This window comes from Anopheles moucheti, chromosome 2 (assembly GCF_943734755.1).
Source record: "Anopheles moucheti chromosome 2, idAnoMoucSN_F20_07, whole genome shotgun sequence".
Lineage (NCBI taxonomy): Eukaryota > Metazoa > Arthropoda > Insecta > Diptera > Culicidae > Anopheles > Anopheles moucheti.
In genome coordinates, this window is record NC_069140.1 from 13,567,707 (window position 1) to 13,583,308 (window position 15,602).

The 15,602-nt window shown below is 42.3% G+C and overlaps 1 protein-coding gene across 4 annotated transcripts in view; it reads right to left on the reverse strand.

Annotated features, from left to right (window-relative positions):
- Positions 1-15,040, reverse strand: part of LOC128309979 (acetylcholine receptor subunit alpha-like 2) — a 38,894-nt gene extending 23,854 nt beyond the window's left edge. For 3 of the 4 annotated variants that reach the window (XM_053046501.1, XM_053046499.1, XM_053046500.1), the window contains exons 1-4: positions 14,816-15,011; positions 11,952-11,996; positions 9,524-9,633; positions 1,287-1,467 (exon numbers count right to left, since the gene is read on the reverse strand). In XM_053046501.1, coding sequence (XP_052902461.1) covers positions 1,287-1,467; positions 9,524-9,633; positions 11,952-11,996; positions 14,816-14,995 — 516 coding nt within the window. In that variant the 5' untranslated portion in view covers positions 14,996-15,011. Of the gene's footprint in view, positions 1-1,286; positions 1,468-9,523; positions 9,634-11,951; positions 11,997-14,815 lie in introns of all 4 variants that reach the window. The other variant, XM_053046498.1, reaches the window with a different exon arrangement.
- Positions 15,041-15,602: the final 562 nt, after the last annotated feature.

A 15,602-nucleotide genomic window follows, 5' to 3' on the forward strand; every position in this document is an offset into this window, starting at 1 on the left:
CAATGGCAAGCTTTCCCATTCGGGTTGTACAAGTAATTCTTTTGGCCATGAAATATAATAATTTATAATCGATCGCAAACCAAAAAGAAATGGCTGTTTGTGTTTTTCATAATGCATACAATGAGACTATACATTATTATAAATGCTTTTGGAGCAGGTGGAAGACATGCGATCTGTTCCTAATTAACTTTTCAACAGTGACGGGTAAATACGCTCATCACCAGTAAATGAAAACTGCATAATTGATGTGTGGTTTTCCGGGCACTGTTTCACGACACGAAAGCGAAAGAATATGCGGTCCCCCCGGTACGTTGTTTGGGATGGCTGAAATCAAATTATGTCCCAAGTAGGCTGTTTTTGTTTTGCGGTGCCAAAAGTGCATTAGAAAATTAATCATTTACGGTTCATTTAAGGTGACATTTTTGCGATTGCGATCTTCTGAACATGTGCTGCGACCCTTGAGTGTAGGATGTTGAAATGGTACACAGAAGGAGTAAGGTAGTGTGGGAGACTTTGTCTAAAATTTGGGATCGAATCGTTCTCCCATAATAAAATATGTTCCAGATCAGTAAGTTCCAGGTAGTTATTCCGGAGATCCAAGGAACAAGATCACTTTCCCATTCAAAAATGATCCCTTCGATCCCGATTAATCAGACGTTTGAGCAAGCGTCTGACGTGAAAAAGTTAATTGGGTCATGAGCGAACGTGACATTGGAAGTGCCCAGTGAGATCCCCAAAAACACATGTACATAAAAATGAGATCCTCGCCAGAGGATATAAAAGGAGCCTAACGTTGTGGCTCAACAGTTCGAACCAGCTCTTTGTTCTTACACATCTTGGTCTGCAGACAAGACAACCCCATTTGTGAACCCCATTTGTAAACCCCAACGGCTCTTTTCAGAGCCCAGAATATTGTGAAAGATATAAATATCGTCAAAGTCCAAAACACAACGTAGGACATCCCCCGGACGGAACAATCCCAATGCATTTGATCTCATATTATTGGATCGTAGAAGTTAGGATATTCTATCTCAATATTCCCATCTGTAGATAAAACGACGAAGCACCAAACTGTATGTTCTTTTCAGCTTTAAACAATTAAGAATTATTTCATACATATATTCAACAATTGAACCCTGTACATTTACAAGGCGATTGGCCTAGTAAGTAAGTGTATGTTATATTAGTAGTATTAGGGTAACTTTAAAGGTATAAAATTCCACGACAAGTGACAACTTACTTTTATGAAATAATAATTTATTCAACTAAATTCCCTTCAAACTTACCTGATTACCATCGTACGTCCATGAGCCAAACTTCATGAAGCAGGTCTGCTGGTCGAATGGGAAGTAGCGTACGTCTATTTCGCACGATGATTTGAAAATGGCCGGCGGCGTCCAGATCACTTTTCCGGTATAATGAAGGATGGCTTTCGTCAGCGTTGTCACCACGTACTCCCCGTCAGCGCTGTTGTTCAAGTGAAAACGAAACAAAACCGAGAACAAAAGTGGGAGAGTGATATTAATAAAAGCGAAAGCACACTCATTTTATTGTTCCTTCGCTGGGGTTGGACACAGTTTGGAGCGTCCTCTAGCAACAGCATGGAAAAGGCGGGATCGGAAACCATTTTGTATATTTGACGGTTGACAAAAAAAAAGAGACTAAAATAAAATCCCACTAAGCGTACAGCTTGGTTGGTTTTAGAATATTATTCGTACAGCTAAAATAAAAAAAAAAATGAACTAACCATTCGATCGAGATCGCCAACCAATAATCTATTTGTGGCAACGCAATATGCATGCGACACACGTGTGCTTTTTGCAAGCCGTGTGTACAATCTCGGATACGCGTACGCAAAAGTAGCAGAATTCCCTTCGGTACAATTGTGGGGGGACCATACATTATTCCGGTGTTTCCTTTATACTGCGCGCGCCGTACGGACTGATCGGACTGATGACCTGCAAATCGTGCCTTTTTCCCAACCGACGGTTCAGCACGGTTGGTGAATAAAACAATTCACGGATAATCGGACGCATATTTTCGTTTTGTCAAGGTGGATGATTATAATCCAGCGGAAGGATCACCGGCTTCCGGATGTACGTACGCGCGGGTTAATAATCCAACGCACTCGAGCAAGTGCGATAAATTCCCTTGGGCATTCGTAGTTAAGGGAAATTGGCAGTGCAATAGAATGCATTTAAATACCGCGCGGTTTCCTCATTGAGAAAGCTCAATAATGCATTCCAATAATGCATTTGTATCACCATATGTAACGACACTTCTTAGCTTATTTAAATAACATAAGTCATTAAGGTCAATAGTCTTCAGAGCGCGCGACTCCCCATTGAACAACTTCAACCCGTTGTACGCATTGCTTTCGTAAAGCGAACGGAAGCACACATAATAAACGGGATCAATTAATATAATTGTGGTGTATAAAACCGTCAAAAATTAAATTTGTTCCGAATTTCGATTGCTTTCCCATTTCGGCCGGCCTCACTCGTCGTCGAGGCGACGGTGGATAATGTAATTGCCATCGGTTCGCCCGGTGCTCAATGCAGCCGTGTGTGCTATTAAGCAGTGAAATTATTGTGCTGTGCCTGTAATGGATGTGGACGCAGCCAAGCCACTAACGGTGGAATGGATAAAACTCCCCCCTCGCATATTGTGTCATTGATGGTGCAAAACATTTTCGGTTCGGGTAGGGCCAGTTAATACTCGAATGAATGGGCTCATTTAATGAAGGGATACGCAGTGCTTCAATATATCCGGATGGCTTACCGTTTTTTTTCTCTCACATCCATTGGGCCTCTTGTGTTCACAATCGAATGAGATGTAGAAGTAGGATGGAGTTAAGTGTTAAGCAAAGGTTTTCTACCCTTTTGTGTATTTATTCTACTTTATTTAAAGATATTTAGTATGACGAGAAAATGCAGCTTAAAGTTGTCTGAAAGCTTTGCACTTAACAGTAATATCAAACAGGAGGCCAGATTTAAAACAAACAGGCTCTTTGATGAGTGTGATGGAAATAATTGTCTAATTCCCCTTCACCATTCATCGCCAGTTCACTGGAAAACGATTGCGATTGGGAGAATGTGTGCCAATTCATTCACTCATTCATCGCTCGAAAAGTACTAAACGATGCGATTTGTTTAGGATATTTTTGCTTTGTGATTAATGAAATGCCGCACGGGACAAATGAGAGGCGGTGGGATGCACGAGACCCGAGCAGCCATATTTTACCCGAACTGCGAAACCTGCATATTCATTACAGTTGATTAGCATTCTATACATAAATTAATTTGGTGACAAAATATATCAATTTCCCCCTCTCCGAAACAGTGACAAATGAAAGCTTGACGTGAGCTTTAAGCTTGAGACCGTATCGTCGCCCTGCATCACCGAATACGAGTGTGTTTGTTTTCGAATTGGCAATAAATCGATCCGGTACATTAAAAAAAAAGGTGTAGCTGGAGCCGTAGAATAAAAAAATAAATCACGATCTTTGTGCACACTTTATCGCTTTGAAGGATTGAATTATGTAACATGTTGGTACAGATTGGGGTGGGTTCCCGCTGGGACAGCAAAATGCGGAAAAGTTGGCCCGGTGGGTGGACGGGGGCAGAACATACGTTAGTGAGTCATAGTTCAATGCGCTACAAGGCACTCATGTGTGTTTGCGTTTGAGCAAAACGATGTTTGCTTTTGGCTTGATGCGTTTGATCCTTGTGTGCCCAGTGGGCGGCAGGGCTCATGTGTGTTTCGGGCCCGTTTCATTCCATTTGTAAATGAAGATCATGAAAAGTTTCATCGGCAAAACGGTATCGGTGCTACGGGGCGGTATAATAGTGCCCGGCGTGGGACCGTTGGGCGGAGGGGGGGGGGGGGGGGGGGCGCTGCAGATTGGTTTCCGTATTGTGTAGCACATAATCGATAGTGATAAATTATATGTTTGCTTCCGAGTGGCCTGAATTTAGGAACGGTCCACCGGTCGATGTGCTGAATTGGCACAGGCAACTATTGCTACATGCAATCGCATTCAGGCGACTAATAAAAATGTTTTCCCAACGTTTCCTTTCGTTGCTGTCGAGGTTTTCCATTCATTAATATAATGCCAAACGTAACGATAAACTAACTGAAAAGACAAAACAAAACAAAAAAACACAACGGTAACGAAAATGAATTAAAGGCCGGAAATAAATCATGATATGCGTTAATTTTGCATGTGAAAGAATAATTTATGCAATTGAATAGCGTCAATAGGCGTAACTCATGCATAGGAACACGCATATTTATTATCGTTTGCAAAAACAAAGTGTTCAAACTTAATTTATAATTTTTTAGAATGGTTTATCAATAAAAGAATAAACCAAAAAAAAAAAAACATATCCGCAAGGTATTGGTCTAAACACCCCGAAGTTGACGCATTGCTTCGGGTGAGATAATTGAATAAGTTCGCGGAAGAAAACTTTATCGATGACAGTTTTTAAAGCCTGTTTGATGTCATTTTGATTTGCGTCGAATGTTGGAAACGGTAGGGAAGGAACATATTAGCATTCTTATCTGTATGAAACACTAAACGTACCCAGAGTGGGAGAGAGAGATAGATGGAACTATTTCACCAAACGATAAATATGGCTTTGAAAAACAAACAAAAAGTAACCAAAAAAACCATTTGAAAGGTATTTTATTGGTGAACTTTTGGGCAGCAAGCTTTTGTCGGAACTTTTTAAATTCAAATGCCTGCTTTGGTTGATTTGTGCATCCGGTTGTGTGGTTGTGTTTGTTTGAGGTCGGTATGAAAACGATCAACATTTCTTGCACAGCCTGCTATTCTACTCAAATTTAATCTTTTTTTTGGGCTTATTTAGTGAGGAGTTTTCTAACATCAGGTGATTTGAATTATAACAAAAACATTATAGACAAAATTTGATCAAAATTTTAACGTTGGAACAACAGTTTAATAAATAAATAAATAAAATAAATGTTTATTTAATTAGTTAGTTAAATCAACGATACAGTACATGGGATTAACATAATGCAACTAGCACAAGAAGAAAAATGTCAGCAAAGGCAACATTTTCATCGAATGTTTGATTCACATTTATGAATAAATATTGATTGATTCCAATTCATCATAAATTTTAGATATCTCTGCTAATGATGGCCGCAAGCATACACACCCACCAACGGCGAACTAGGTGTTTGTTTTTTCACATAACACGGTGAACCCACAACAAAAACATATTGTAAATTAATTACCTAATTACCATTGGCCTCATTTACACAACGAGAATAAGGGGGAATTTGTTTCATCTCCATCCTACCTGCAGCACACAAATTCGGACCCAAACACCCGGGACCCAATGGGTCAAACGAAATTGCAAAACAAAAACTGTCGTTTAGCAGTTGGCTTGGGATGGCTCCCCGACCCCGACGACATTAATATTTCCATTAGCATACATTAGCAAATAAATTAAATTTCCCACCATGAGGCATTGTCAGCCCACCCCCGGCTGGGTCAATACATTTGCAAAAAGGGTGAAGGGGAAGTTCGTCAAATAAATAAGAGGCTGTTTGCTGTCCAATGTAACGCCACGCTGGGTGTTTGACATAATGCAACTGACAGGCAATATTTGTGGGTTCTCTGTTTTGTGGCAAACTTTCCCCTGGCCCACTGGTCCACTGGGTCTGTTCCCGTCCCGGCTGCACAACTTTCTTTTCGCCCAAACCCTATAAAAGCCGATCCATTTGAAGTGAATTAAGTTACCATCGTTTAATTGACACTTTTCGTCCCGCAGTAAGTTCCCTGGGCGAGCTTTACGCTGTAAAAGCTTGATCGGCAGTGGAAACTGTTTGGTTTCAGTTAGCGCTAGCAGCTAACTGCTCCTGCAGAAAATATATCAACCGTATGTGTCCCAAATTGCACCGAAGAAAACAGCAGCGTGCGCCTTGGGCGAAGGCACCGATGCGCACGAAGCTAGCTGAACAGTTTTCCGAAACTAATTTAAACTTTTTCCCGCAATTAACTTAATGCTTGCAAGTGCGAGCCACCGGAACCAGGTCGTGCGTGTGTGTGTGTATAGGGCGACGGTTCAACGGGTCGGGATTTGTAAAGGATGGCGAGGCATGGACAGCACAACCACGAAGCATTGCTCATGGTTCGATGGATCCGAAGGGATATCCCGTTCGCCGTCTGGGGATGGTTGGCGCGCTGGAGGGTTGGCAAGTTTTGCAGCAACTGCTAGACCGATATGCAACCTAACAAGCCAACGACAAACCATCCAGCTGCCGTGTGACCGGCGTGTTCCCTTATGCTCCGTTCCTTCCGTCTCGGTTAGTTAAACTTGTTAAAGTTGTCGTGCTTTGCAACACGGTGGGGTTAGTAGTTTTGTGATAGATTCCGACTGCTCTAAGGACTTGCTGTCGCTAATCAGTTGTGAACTTTGGAACCGTCCATGTGCTTGTTTATTACAAATAATAATATCTGGCCATGAGTTGTAAGATGTGGTGCATATTTTTATAACTTTAATGAAGCTGTGTGAAGTTGTTTCTAAATTTGCGTGTTTTGCAATTGCAGCAATTAAAATGTTCACTATGAGATATAGTGAGTGTCATGAAGCAGTCATTCAAGGAATTGAAGTCAAATAGTGTCGACATCCTCTCGTTGATACTGATCTACCAGGTACTGGATAATTAGCCTAGTTCATCTGGGATTCTGTGCCGTCGAGATTTAAACTCGAACAGGGCTTGATGTTAATTTGTATTTTTGATAACGTATCAGGAAATCTGCACTGGAAGCTTGCTTGCAGAATTACCAAAGAGTTGATCTTGTTTAAATTTTGATTGAAGATAAAGTTCTTATTCGTACATAATTTACAGGAACTTGCTATAATCGCAATACCTTATACCTTATACCTCTTCAAATTCCGCTTCCGCTGATGGAACAAATGCTTAAAAAAAATACGCACTAAAGGTTTTTGGAATTGTTCGCGAATGCAAGAAATGATGCGTTTACCGCAAAGGCCACGATACCCGGAGACACAGGTCAAACGTGAAAGTGTTAATTATAATTTACCGAGGGTAAAGGTATGATCTAGATAAGGCAGATCTCGTTCACGGGGTAAAAAGCAAAAATTAACCAAAAAAAAAAAAAATACAAATACAAAACGGACCGGAACGCAGAAAGGACGCTCGCTGGTTCGCTTACGTACGTACGAACGTTGTGTATTTTAATTAACTTCCCTCGCGCGGGACGGGCCTTCCGGGGTGGAAGGCCGTGTGGCACTCATATTAGCACATCATAACTTCGGTATGAAGACTGTACATTAGAATTTTTACGATTCTGTCTCACCCGGACACTCGCTGACATATTTTCGTGGCTTATCGCAACGAGCGGGCAGGGATAATGTAGATGCTGGAGCGTTTTTCTTTTGGTCTTGTTATTAATATTTTATTCCACGAATGTGCAAAGGTATTAGCTTTTTGCTTGAATGTCTTGTTGTTATTCTATCTTTGCACACGTAATCCGGTGCTGTTTTTTATGTAATAGTATATTACAACAAAAGGGCATGTTTTTGCATAGCTGGAGTAAATATAGTCGGTATAATCTTGCTAAAGAAAGTGACCGTTCTATGCCAAACAGACAAACGTTCTGTAACTATCAGACGAACAAAAATAAAAAATGATAAAACTTTTCTGCTGCACAAAAAAATATTTCTCTTAGTTGTAGAATTGAATTTTATCCTATTATACGGTAACTGCACAACGCTAACCCCTGATGAATGGGGGTTGTAAAATGCATAAAAAACCCAGCGAAAAGTTTGCAGCAATCGCATGAAAGCTGGCACCAAAAAAAGCAAGCAGACACACCACATACACAGATCAAACCGACAAGTTCATTCGCCCAAAACCCGGTGCGTTTTGTTGACTTTTGTGCACAGTTGATTTATTGCGCACAAAAAAAGTTGACTGTTTTATTTAGTTTTGACTTTGACTGTCAAATTTACTTCACTACGTGTTTCGCTTATTGCAAGCCCGAGCACCAAGCGGTAGATTGGGACAGAGAAGGTGTGTTTGTCCCCTCACGCGTCGTGTGTGTGTTTTCCCCATCAGCTGCCATTGTAACGGACGGAAGGACCACGTTTGCTGTAAACATTTTCCCCACATTAAACACTTCACCCACGCTGCGACGCTTTGCTGTGTGTGTGTGGTGGAACATAATTGAATTTAGGACCGCTCATTTGCATAAGGTCTCCGGGTCGGGGGTCGGGACCTTACCAATGCGTTCAATCGGGATGAACAAAAATGGCATGGTAGAAAGTTTGTGCTTAATAAGTAAAGCTTTTGTGCAAATGAAGTAAACTTTGACGGACAAACCAAAGGCAAAACATATTGCGCCACAAATCAAAACGTTTCGTCAGGAGGACTCGAAGGGCGCTCAGTTGAGTTGTCAATTAAATATGTAAAATTTGTATCCAGAACGATTTTTTCTTCGACGGATTTATTAAATTTACTTAACATATTACCTAGCTCGTTAATGAATGTAGCAATGTTGCATAGAGTGTGGTCTCAGTTCTTTGTTTTGTTTTGACGTTCACAAAAAGTAAAAACTTAATCACAGTAAAAAGCGAAACATACAAATTAGTAAATCATTTTTACAAAACTGTGCAACAAAATCCACATCCCTTTAGCTCGGATAAAACCAATCCATTACGGCAAATGGGGGCAAAAGCAAGCATGGACGCAGCAACGGCTCATTAGGTAACACGTTTCAAATGGCCACCGTAAATCAATTCGGTTTCATGAACCTCTTTGGGCGACTTTGTCATGATTTCAACAAAATAATGCAAAGCAATTTGGCCAAACTGTTTCGATAGATGAGCATCATTAACGTGACTGCATGGGCGATTTAGGTGTGCCGGCCCCCCCCAAAAAACGCTCGTTTCGTATCATTATCCGCCGACTGACGGATGATACTCGGCGTTCATACAGTATCACCCCATGCCACCGTTACAGCAGGCGCAACACGTAGGGTGTCGGGCATGACAGTGCGTTATTAGCATACGCCTACGTCATTTCAGTTGGCCCACCGAACAAGCGGCTGTGCGGAAGAACCGAGAATAAAAACACATTGCAATATTCATTGGGGGAAAGATTGGGATGGTGGCCAAAAATGGGCTCCATTTTGTGGAGGTTTAAACATTAATATAAAGTAATAATATTAATTTTGCAATCACTGTACAGATTCAACCTCAGTTTTATAGAACAAATAATTTTACAACACTTTTTAAAAATAATAAAATATAGACAGAATTGCTATGAATTTAAACGATAGCCATGCCTCGTCGTTCTGGGTGGAGTCGAATTAGGAGGCACCAAAGCAAATTTGTGAGTGTTACGTACGCACAAAAGTCTTTCAATATAAATTTTGCTCCTGAATTACGGAGATACGGTGCTTACATGTTTAATCAAACGGTCAGCTCCGTTTTGACAATCCTCACCAAACTCGCATGCTACTTACTTGTTGTAAAGCACAATATCCGGCAGCCAGATGTGTTCGGAAGGCACGTACAGTTCGGTGACGCCACCGTACTCAGCAGGATCCCACTTGAATTTGTGATCTTGCCATTCCTGCCATGAGATGATGCAGAGAAGCAGATAAGAATATTTACATAAAAATGCGAAAGATATATCGTTGTAGTTTTATGCAAAAAATAAATGAACTCTTTACTGTTTATCTTTAATTTGAAACAAGAACGGAAAAAGGAACGGAAATGGATGTTATGAGCTTGAATGCAGCTGAGTAATTGTTTTTGCGTCGCTCCATGTCTTACGGAAGGACACAGTACGTAAGCGTGTCGTAAGTGGATGTGATTCGATAACGACGTTCCGACGTCCGTTGGATGTATTTTTGAGTAGCTGGGGTTGTGGCTAGCTGGCAGCTTTCAGTCGAGTGGTGTTACACACCTGCACCAGATGAATCATTAGCAACAGACACACGCTGGAACGATCAACCGGCAGCGATCTGGTTTGCTTGTCAACTACAATATCAGCGGGGTTTTTTGTGTGTCCCGCTTTCGGTGATAGATCAACCTGCGAATGGTGCGAACATTCGTCGTCCGAATGGTGGTTTCGTTTGTAAAGGGTTCCCCCTTCTTTTTTGTTGTGCTTCTCCGACCTTTAGGATCCCTTTTGCATGCGTCTAGCCAGCCTCCCACTCGCTGTTAATGGATGTCGGCATGTTTCTGACACACGGAAAGCATGCATCGGGGACGAAAGCAACGAAAAAAAAAAACCCCCCGCATGGACAGGGAACGGCACAAAAACGGCAACGCACTGGGAAATTCCGAGCCTGTGTCTTTTCTGTCACCATGCGAGGTTTTACAGCAATGTGTGTTGTTGCGTACCGCGGATCTTGTTTTGCCTGGCTTGATGCGTTACCGTACAGCGGTGTTCGGACCTGAAATGTGCTTGGATTGTGTTTTCTACCTTCATCACTGCGTTGTAGTTGGTTCTGTGATGTCGGTTCGGTGCTGCACTGCACTGAAAGCCCACTCAAGCTTTAATGCGTCCCTGGGTGTTCTGGAAGCACCACAAATCGTGCAAAGGGTGGCCGAGCACTTACGCCGTACGCATACGAAACCGGGTGATGTCAGCAAAAGAAACACTCTCGTCTATGGGAACCTTCGAATGTGGCAACGGACCCGGTCCGTAACGTTTGTTTGAACAGGCCTTTTTAATTTGTTTAATGAACGTGATTACGGACAGAAAAGGCACTGGTCAACCCGTCGCTTAAAATGTGCGCAGTTGTCGGGCCCCCCGTTTTCAAATGAACCGTTGAGTGGTTCATGAATCCGAAAGGCGATGGTCGGTGTATTTTAACGTGAGCTAATGTGGACTGCAGAGACCATAACGGTTGGCCAGTGTGTGTTGCTGTGTGTGAAAATATGGTTGACCAATGGGTTTGAACGGGTTGAAATCGAAGTGAAAGGGAAAAGATTCTGTTCAACTTTTTTGACAAAAAGCAGGAAAAACTGAATAATTTTTAATCGTAGCATTTTAAATGGCTGTTTTTATTCAATTTAAAAACTAATTCTGACTTGTGAAGTAAGAAAACAAATTATAGTAAGGTGCAGGGGTTTCGAGGCGTAACCGTTGTAAATTGCCCTAGTAACCTTACAAATAGACCTACTACGATTTATCTCAGTGGATTTTTCTCGAACGGTATTCGTTGAAAAGTCCATAAATAACAAGCGTAGCGCACGTTGCGATGAGAACGACAAACCATTTTTTATACATGAAATTTTCATCGAATACCATTTGAGAAAAATCTCACGGAGATAAATCGCAGTGCAGGTCTACTTGCACAAATTAAGTTGAACTGGATAAGATATAGGCAGATCTGGAATTCTTCTAACTTCCTGGAACAACAGGAAGTTGTAACATGTACGCTGTAAGTATAAATTCGATTTCACTTTGCAAAAGCTAGAAAATGGTGGAAAGATTCCTCAATATTCGTATGCATCTTAAAAATAACACAGATATGGCTAAAACATACAATTATATTGGAGAACGTGAGGCATTTTAAGTTCAAATTCTGTAGAAGGATATTCCAGTTGTTACTTTCGTTGTTTCGAAGAAATTTAGATGAGTAAAGATTGTGAAATATTTTTACAAGTATTACAACAAATTATTTAATTTTGTAGGTTTTTGTAAGAAAATAGTACAACTGCACAACTATCTGTTCTCAGTTCAACTTAGAAAGGTATTAAAAAGGGGTTCTAACTTTACCATTTACCAACTCAAGCACCTTTTGTTCTATATTCGACGCTAAGTTTAAAAGAAATTTATAAATCACAAAGTAATGCAAAACAGTCTTTTCATTGAAAATATTCAAATATAATCTTCACATGAACCAGGACATGATTGAACTCCTTGTATGTACTTACATGTTCGAGCCAAATGTTTGTTGTCAGGATTTGATCTTTCAAGTTCTGTGAAGGAGAAAAAGAGAGAGCGAGAGAGAAAAATGTATTAAAGCAAAATGGAAATTCTGCCGATGATTGCATGGTACAACGAACTGAAACAAATATCGCTTGATGTTCCACTAGGATAGATCATGTGCAAAAGATTAACCCCGTAATCGAGCTTCGCGTTCCATCGGGGAACGGTTTCGAGATGGATTGATTATGCTCGTCTGCAATGAAATAAACGTCAACGCTATTGCAATTGATCCACTTTGTCCCATCGCTGACCGCGGGTGCTGACTGCTGCTACGCCGGGATGGATTTTGTTCGTGGTTTCCTCGTAGACCACATTTCAGCTACAGCCATAAAAGACAGTAAGCGATATCTGGCCAGAAAAAGCAATTCGGAGCAAAGAAAATACAACTGTGCACTCGACCACCCCCGGCGGTGGTGGTGTATCACCGGCGCCCGAACGGGATGGCTATCCTAGCAGTGACGGTTGAAATTATATTTCCTCAATTTGATTGTAAAAGATAGCGCAGCGTCGGCGATCCGGTGCACGGTGCACGGGATGTGATGCACCCCGTCTCGGATTACCAGGATCCATCCATTTTTCTAGCACTTCGTTTCTCTGCAGCGGGTGTGTGATGTTGGTGGATAGAATTTCATTTCCCGTCGACCCGCATCGGGCGACCGAAACCGGGCGACCGGCATATCTGTTTATCCCATCATGGTTTGCTCAACCGGCGAGCACTTTGCCATTAGAAAAGTCTTCTATCCGTAGAGATGCAGTTATTTTCACTGCTCGTTATTTCAAACCGTGCCATGATCCATGTTCCCACACTCTTTCGCTCGAGTGTATGCATGCATAATGGGGCGGTGATTTCCAGTGCCGATGCAGTACGCGAGCCCCGTGATGGAGACGGAGACGGCGGGGTTGGGTAATCGGGCAACAAGAATTTACTTATGCATCAGCGGTTCTGCAGCACAATTTTCCCCCAAACACGAGGCACCATCTTCAGGCCCAGAAGCCTCCACAAATCTGTGGCAGCGAAAGATTGAACCGGGTTCGCTACGGCATGGGATGTATGTTGGAAAGTTCTGAACAGACTGGTACTCAGATCAGCATAAGCCGAATGCAGCACTCGATGCAATCGTGCCCAGCAGCGAGAGAGAAGCAACACGCCCATGAGCGGTTAGGATCGGAACGGTGGGGGAGATATTATCTTTAGTTAAAAACCGTGCTCGAGACACTCGTCGCAAGGATAAGCGATGTGCCAGTGGATGGTTGATTTAAATTAAATTTGAGATTTTCTCCCTCAATGGAGATCCCCAGCCAGCGGGACGAGATCCTCCTTGTGTCGTGTGTTGCACATGGTTGAGAAACAAGTAAGGGATGCTGGAGGCAGCAGCAGCAACAAAAAAAAAAAAACACAAACGGAAACAGATAAATCGTACTCGCGTCTGCAAACACCGCCGGATGATGCAAATCGGAGAATCAGTTTCATTTCCGAACGGTGGTCGCATTAGACTGCTGCAACGGATGATGAATAGCGCCCGGTTAGGTTCTTCACGCCCTTGCACAACGCAGCCGCTCGTACATGCATTTGCCCTACTCTCGTCATGCATCGAATTTGCATGTATAATATGTATGCATGGCGAAGATGATATAAGCAAATGCAGTGAAGATTTAAAAAGGGTTTCACTAGAGTTTCATTAAAAAAAAAAAACGGGTTACTAGATAGAGCAGCAAATAGCTTTCACTAGATATAAGTATTGCAGGGGTTTCAATTTTATCTGAAATAATCGAAGCCATTTCTGAGATCTGTTCAAGTTGAACTAGAATATACCGAAGTTGATGTGGAATTCTCAGCACTTTTTGGAAGTACTTCTAGCTGAAAATCGCGACTGACACAGTGGAAGAATAAGCACACATTCATATAGGTTCGAATTCGGAAGAATTCGAGGAAGCTTTAAAAAGAATAGTCCATACAATAAGAAAACCTCAGCATATTCTAGTTCAACTTGAACAGTATCAGAATAAGTCGATATAGATCAGGAAATCTTCGCATTTTCTAGATCTTACTCAAAAGAGAAGCTTTCATTTTGTGAATGTTGAGCTTTCACAGTGTGAGTCGAGACAGCTTAGAACAGAATCTGGGAAGATGCCTCCAATTGTGGCATCTGAGTTTGAGAACGTTGTATCAACATACCAGGGAGTCATTACGGGATTCTTTTCAGTCAGAAAGTTTCAAAAGAATCAGAATCAGAATCAGTCTCCAGAAATGACTCCACATCCATTTGCAACGTATTCCAGTTCAACCTGAAAAAATGCTTGTAGTTGAAGAACCCTGTACCGAAAATCGAAATCGGAAAATTCTGGATGTTACTGGACATACTGGAATTATAGTTTTCCCCAATAAGGACGTCGATTTTGTAAATAATTATTATAATCGGGAATTTTTGTGTGCCAAGAACATTGGACAGCTCGGATCTTTTTGATTTTAACTGCGTCTGTGCCGCCTTGGTGCGCATGTGCCGCCATGCGTTAATTACTTACTGTGTAGAATAATTAGGTTAGGTTTGTATAGAAAATCCTAGTTCGTTATATCAATATGAAATGACAGAACCAATAAGCTTTAAGACTCTGCGGAAGGTTGTCTAGAAGAATGTTTTATTCGATCTCAATATCGATTAGGGCTTATGTTTACTTGCCACATGGCGAAAAAACACCGCTCTTTCGCAACAAAGTTCAGCTCTTTTCGCAGCAAAGTTTCAAACTGTCGACAGCACGCACTGCCGCCCGGTATTAATGAGGAATTAGTAGTCCGATGTAAGTTACTTACCAGATCGATCAGCTGTGACAATCGTAATCCCAGCTTAACCAACACCGTGTCGGTGTTGTTGCTGACAGGTCTTATCAGTCGGTTGTAATTACTCAGCAGATCATCGTACAGCCGTTTGGCGTCCGGATTGGCCCACACACTGCCGATGACCATGCACAGCAAAACGATTCCGATCGTCATCCACCGGTCGGCCAGCGTGTGCCGGAAGCAGGGCATACGTCCCATCGCGGTTTGTTCGGCCTTGCAGCACACCGGCTTTCACGCACACCCCTTTTACACCTCCCCCCTGTTTACGAGTTCTTCTTTCTTGCGTGGTTTCGATATCGGCGAAATCACTGATTGTCTGTCAATCGGGTGCGGAACTGCGAACTGCTCGAGCACTCCGCGCGTCAATGTGAAAGGGATTAGTTTGTCTCTACCAGACCACCGACGGGGATGCGTACGCCCGGCGAAACACAGCCATCGGTTGCCTCGGTCACTAGCCACACCGCACAATTACGCACCGTTTCGTCAAGCACATGCGAACACCGGCAGGTCAGCACTGGCATCCTTGACGGGGGAATCACAAGATTCTTCTTAAATGGACGATGCTTTGGTGTCGGTTCATCTGTCAGCTTCTGCACGACGCGCGCGATACGCACACAAACAAACACGAACACCACACACACACACACACACACGCACACACTTTTCGTTCCGTTTGACAGCTGGAAGGCAGAGGAAACAAATGCAGCGCCTGCTGGGATGCTGCGTTGTGCCTGGGATGCTGTGCAGAAGTTTCCGTAAG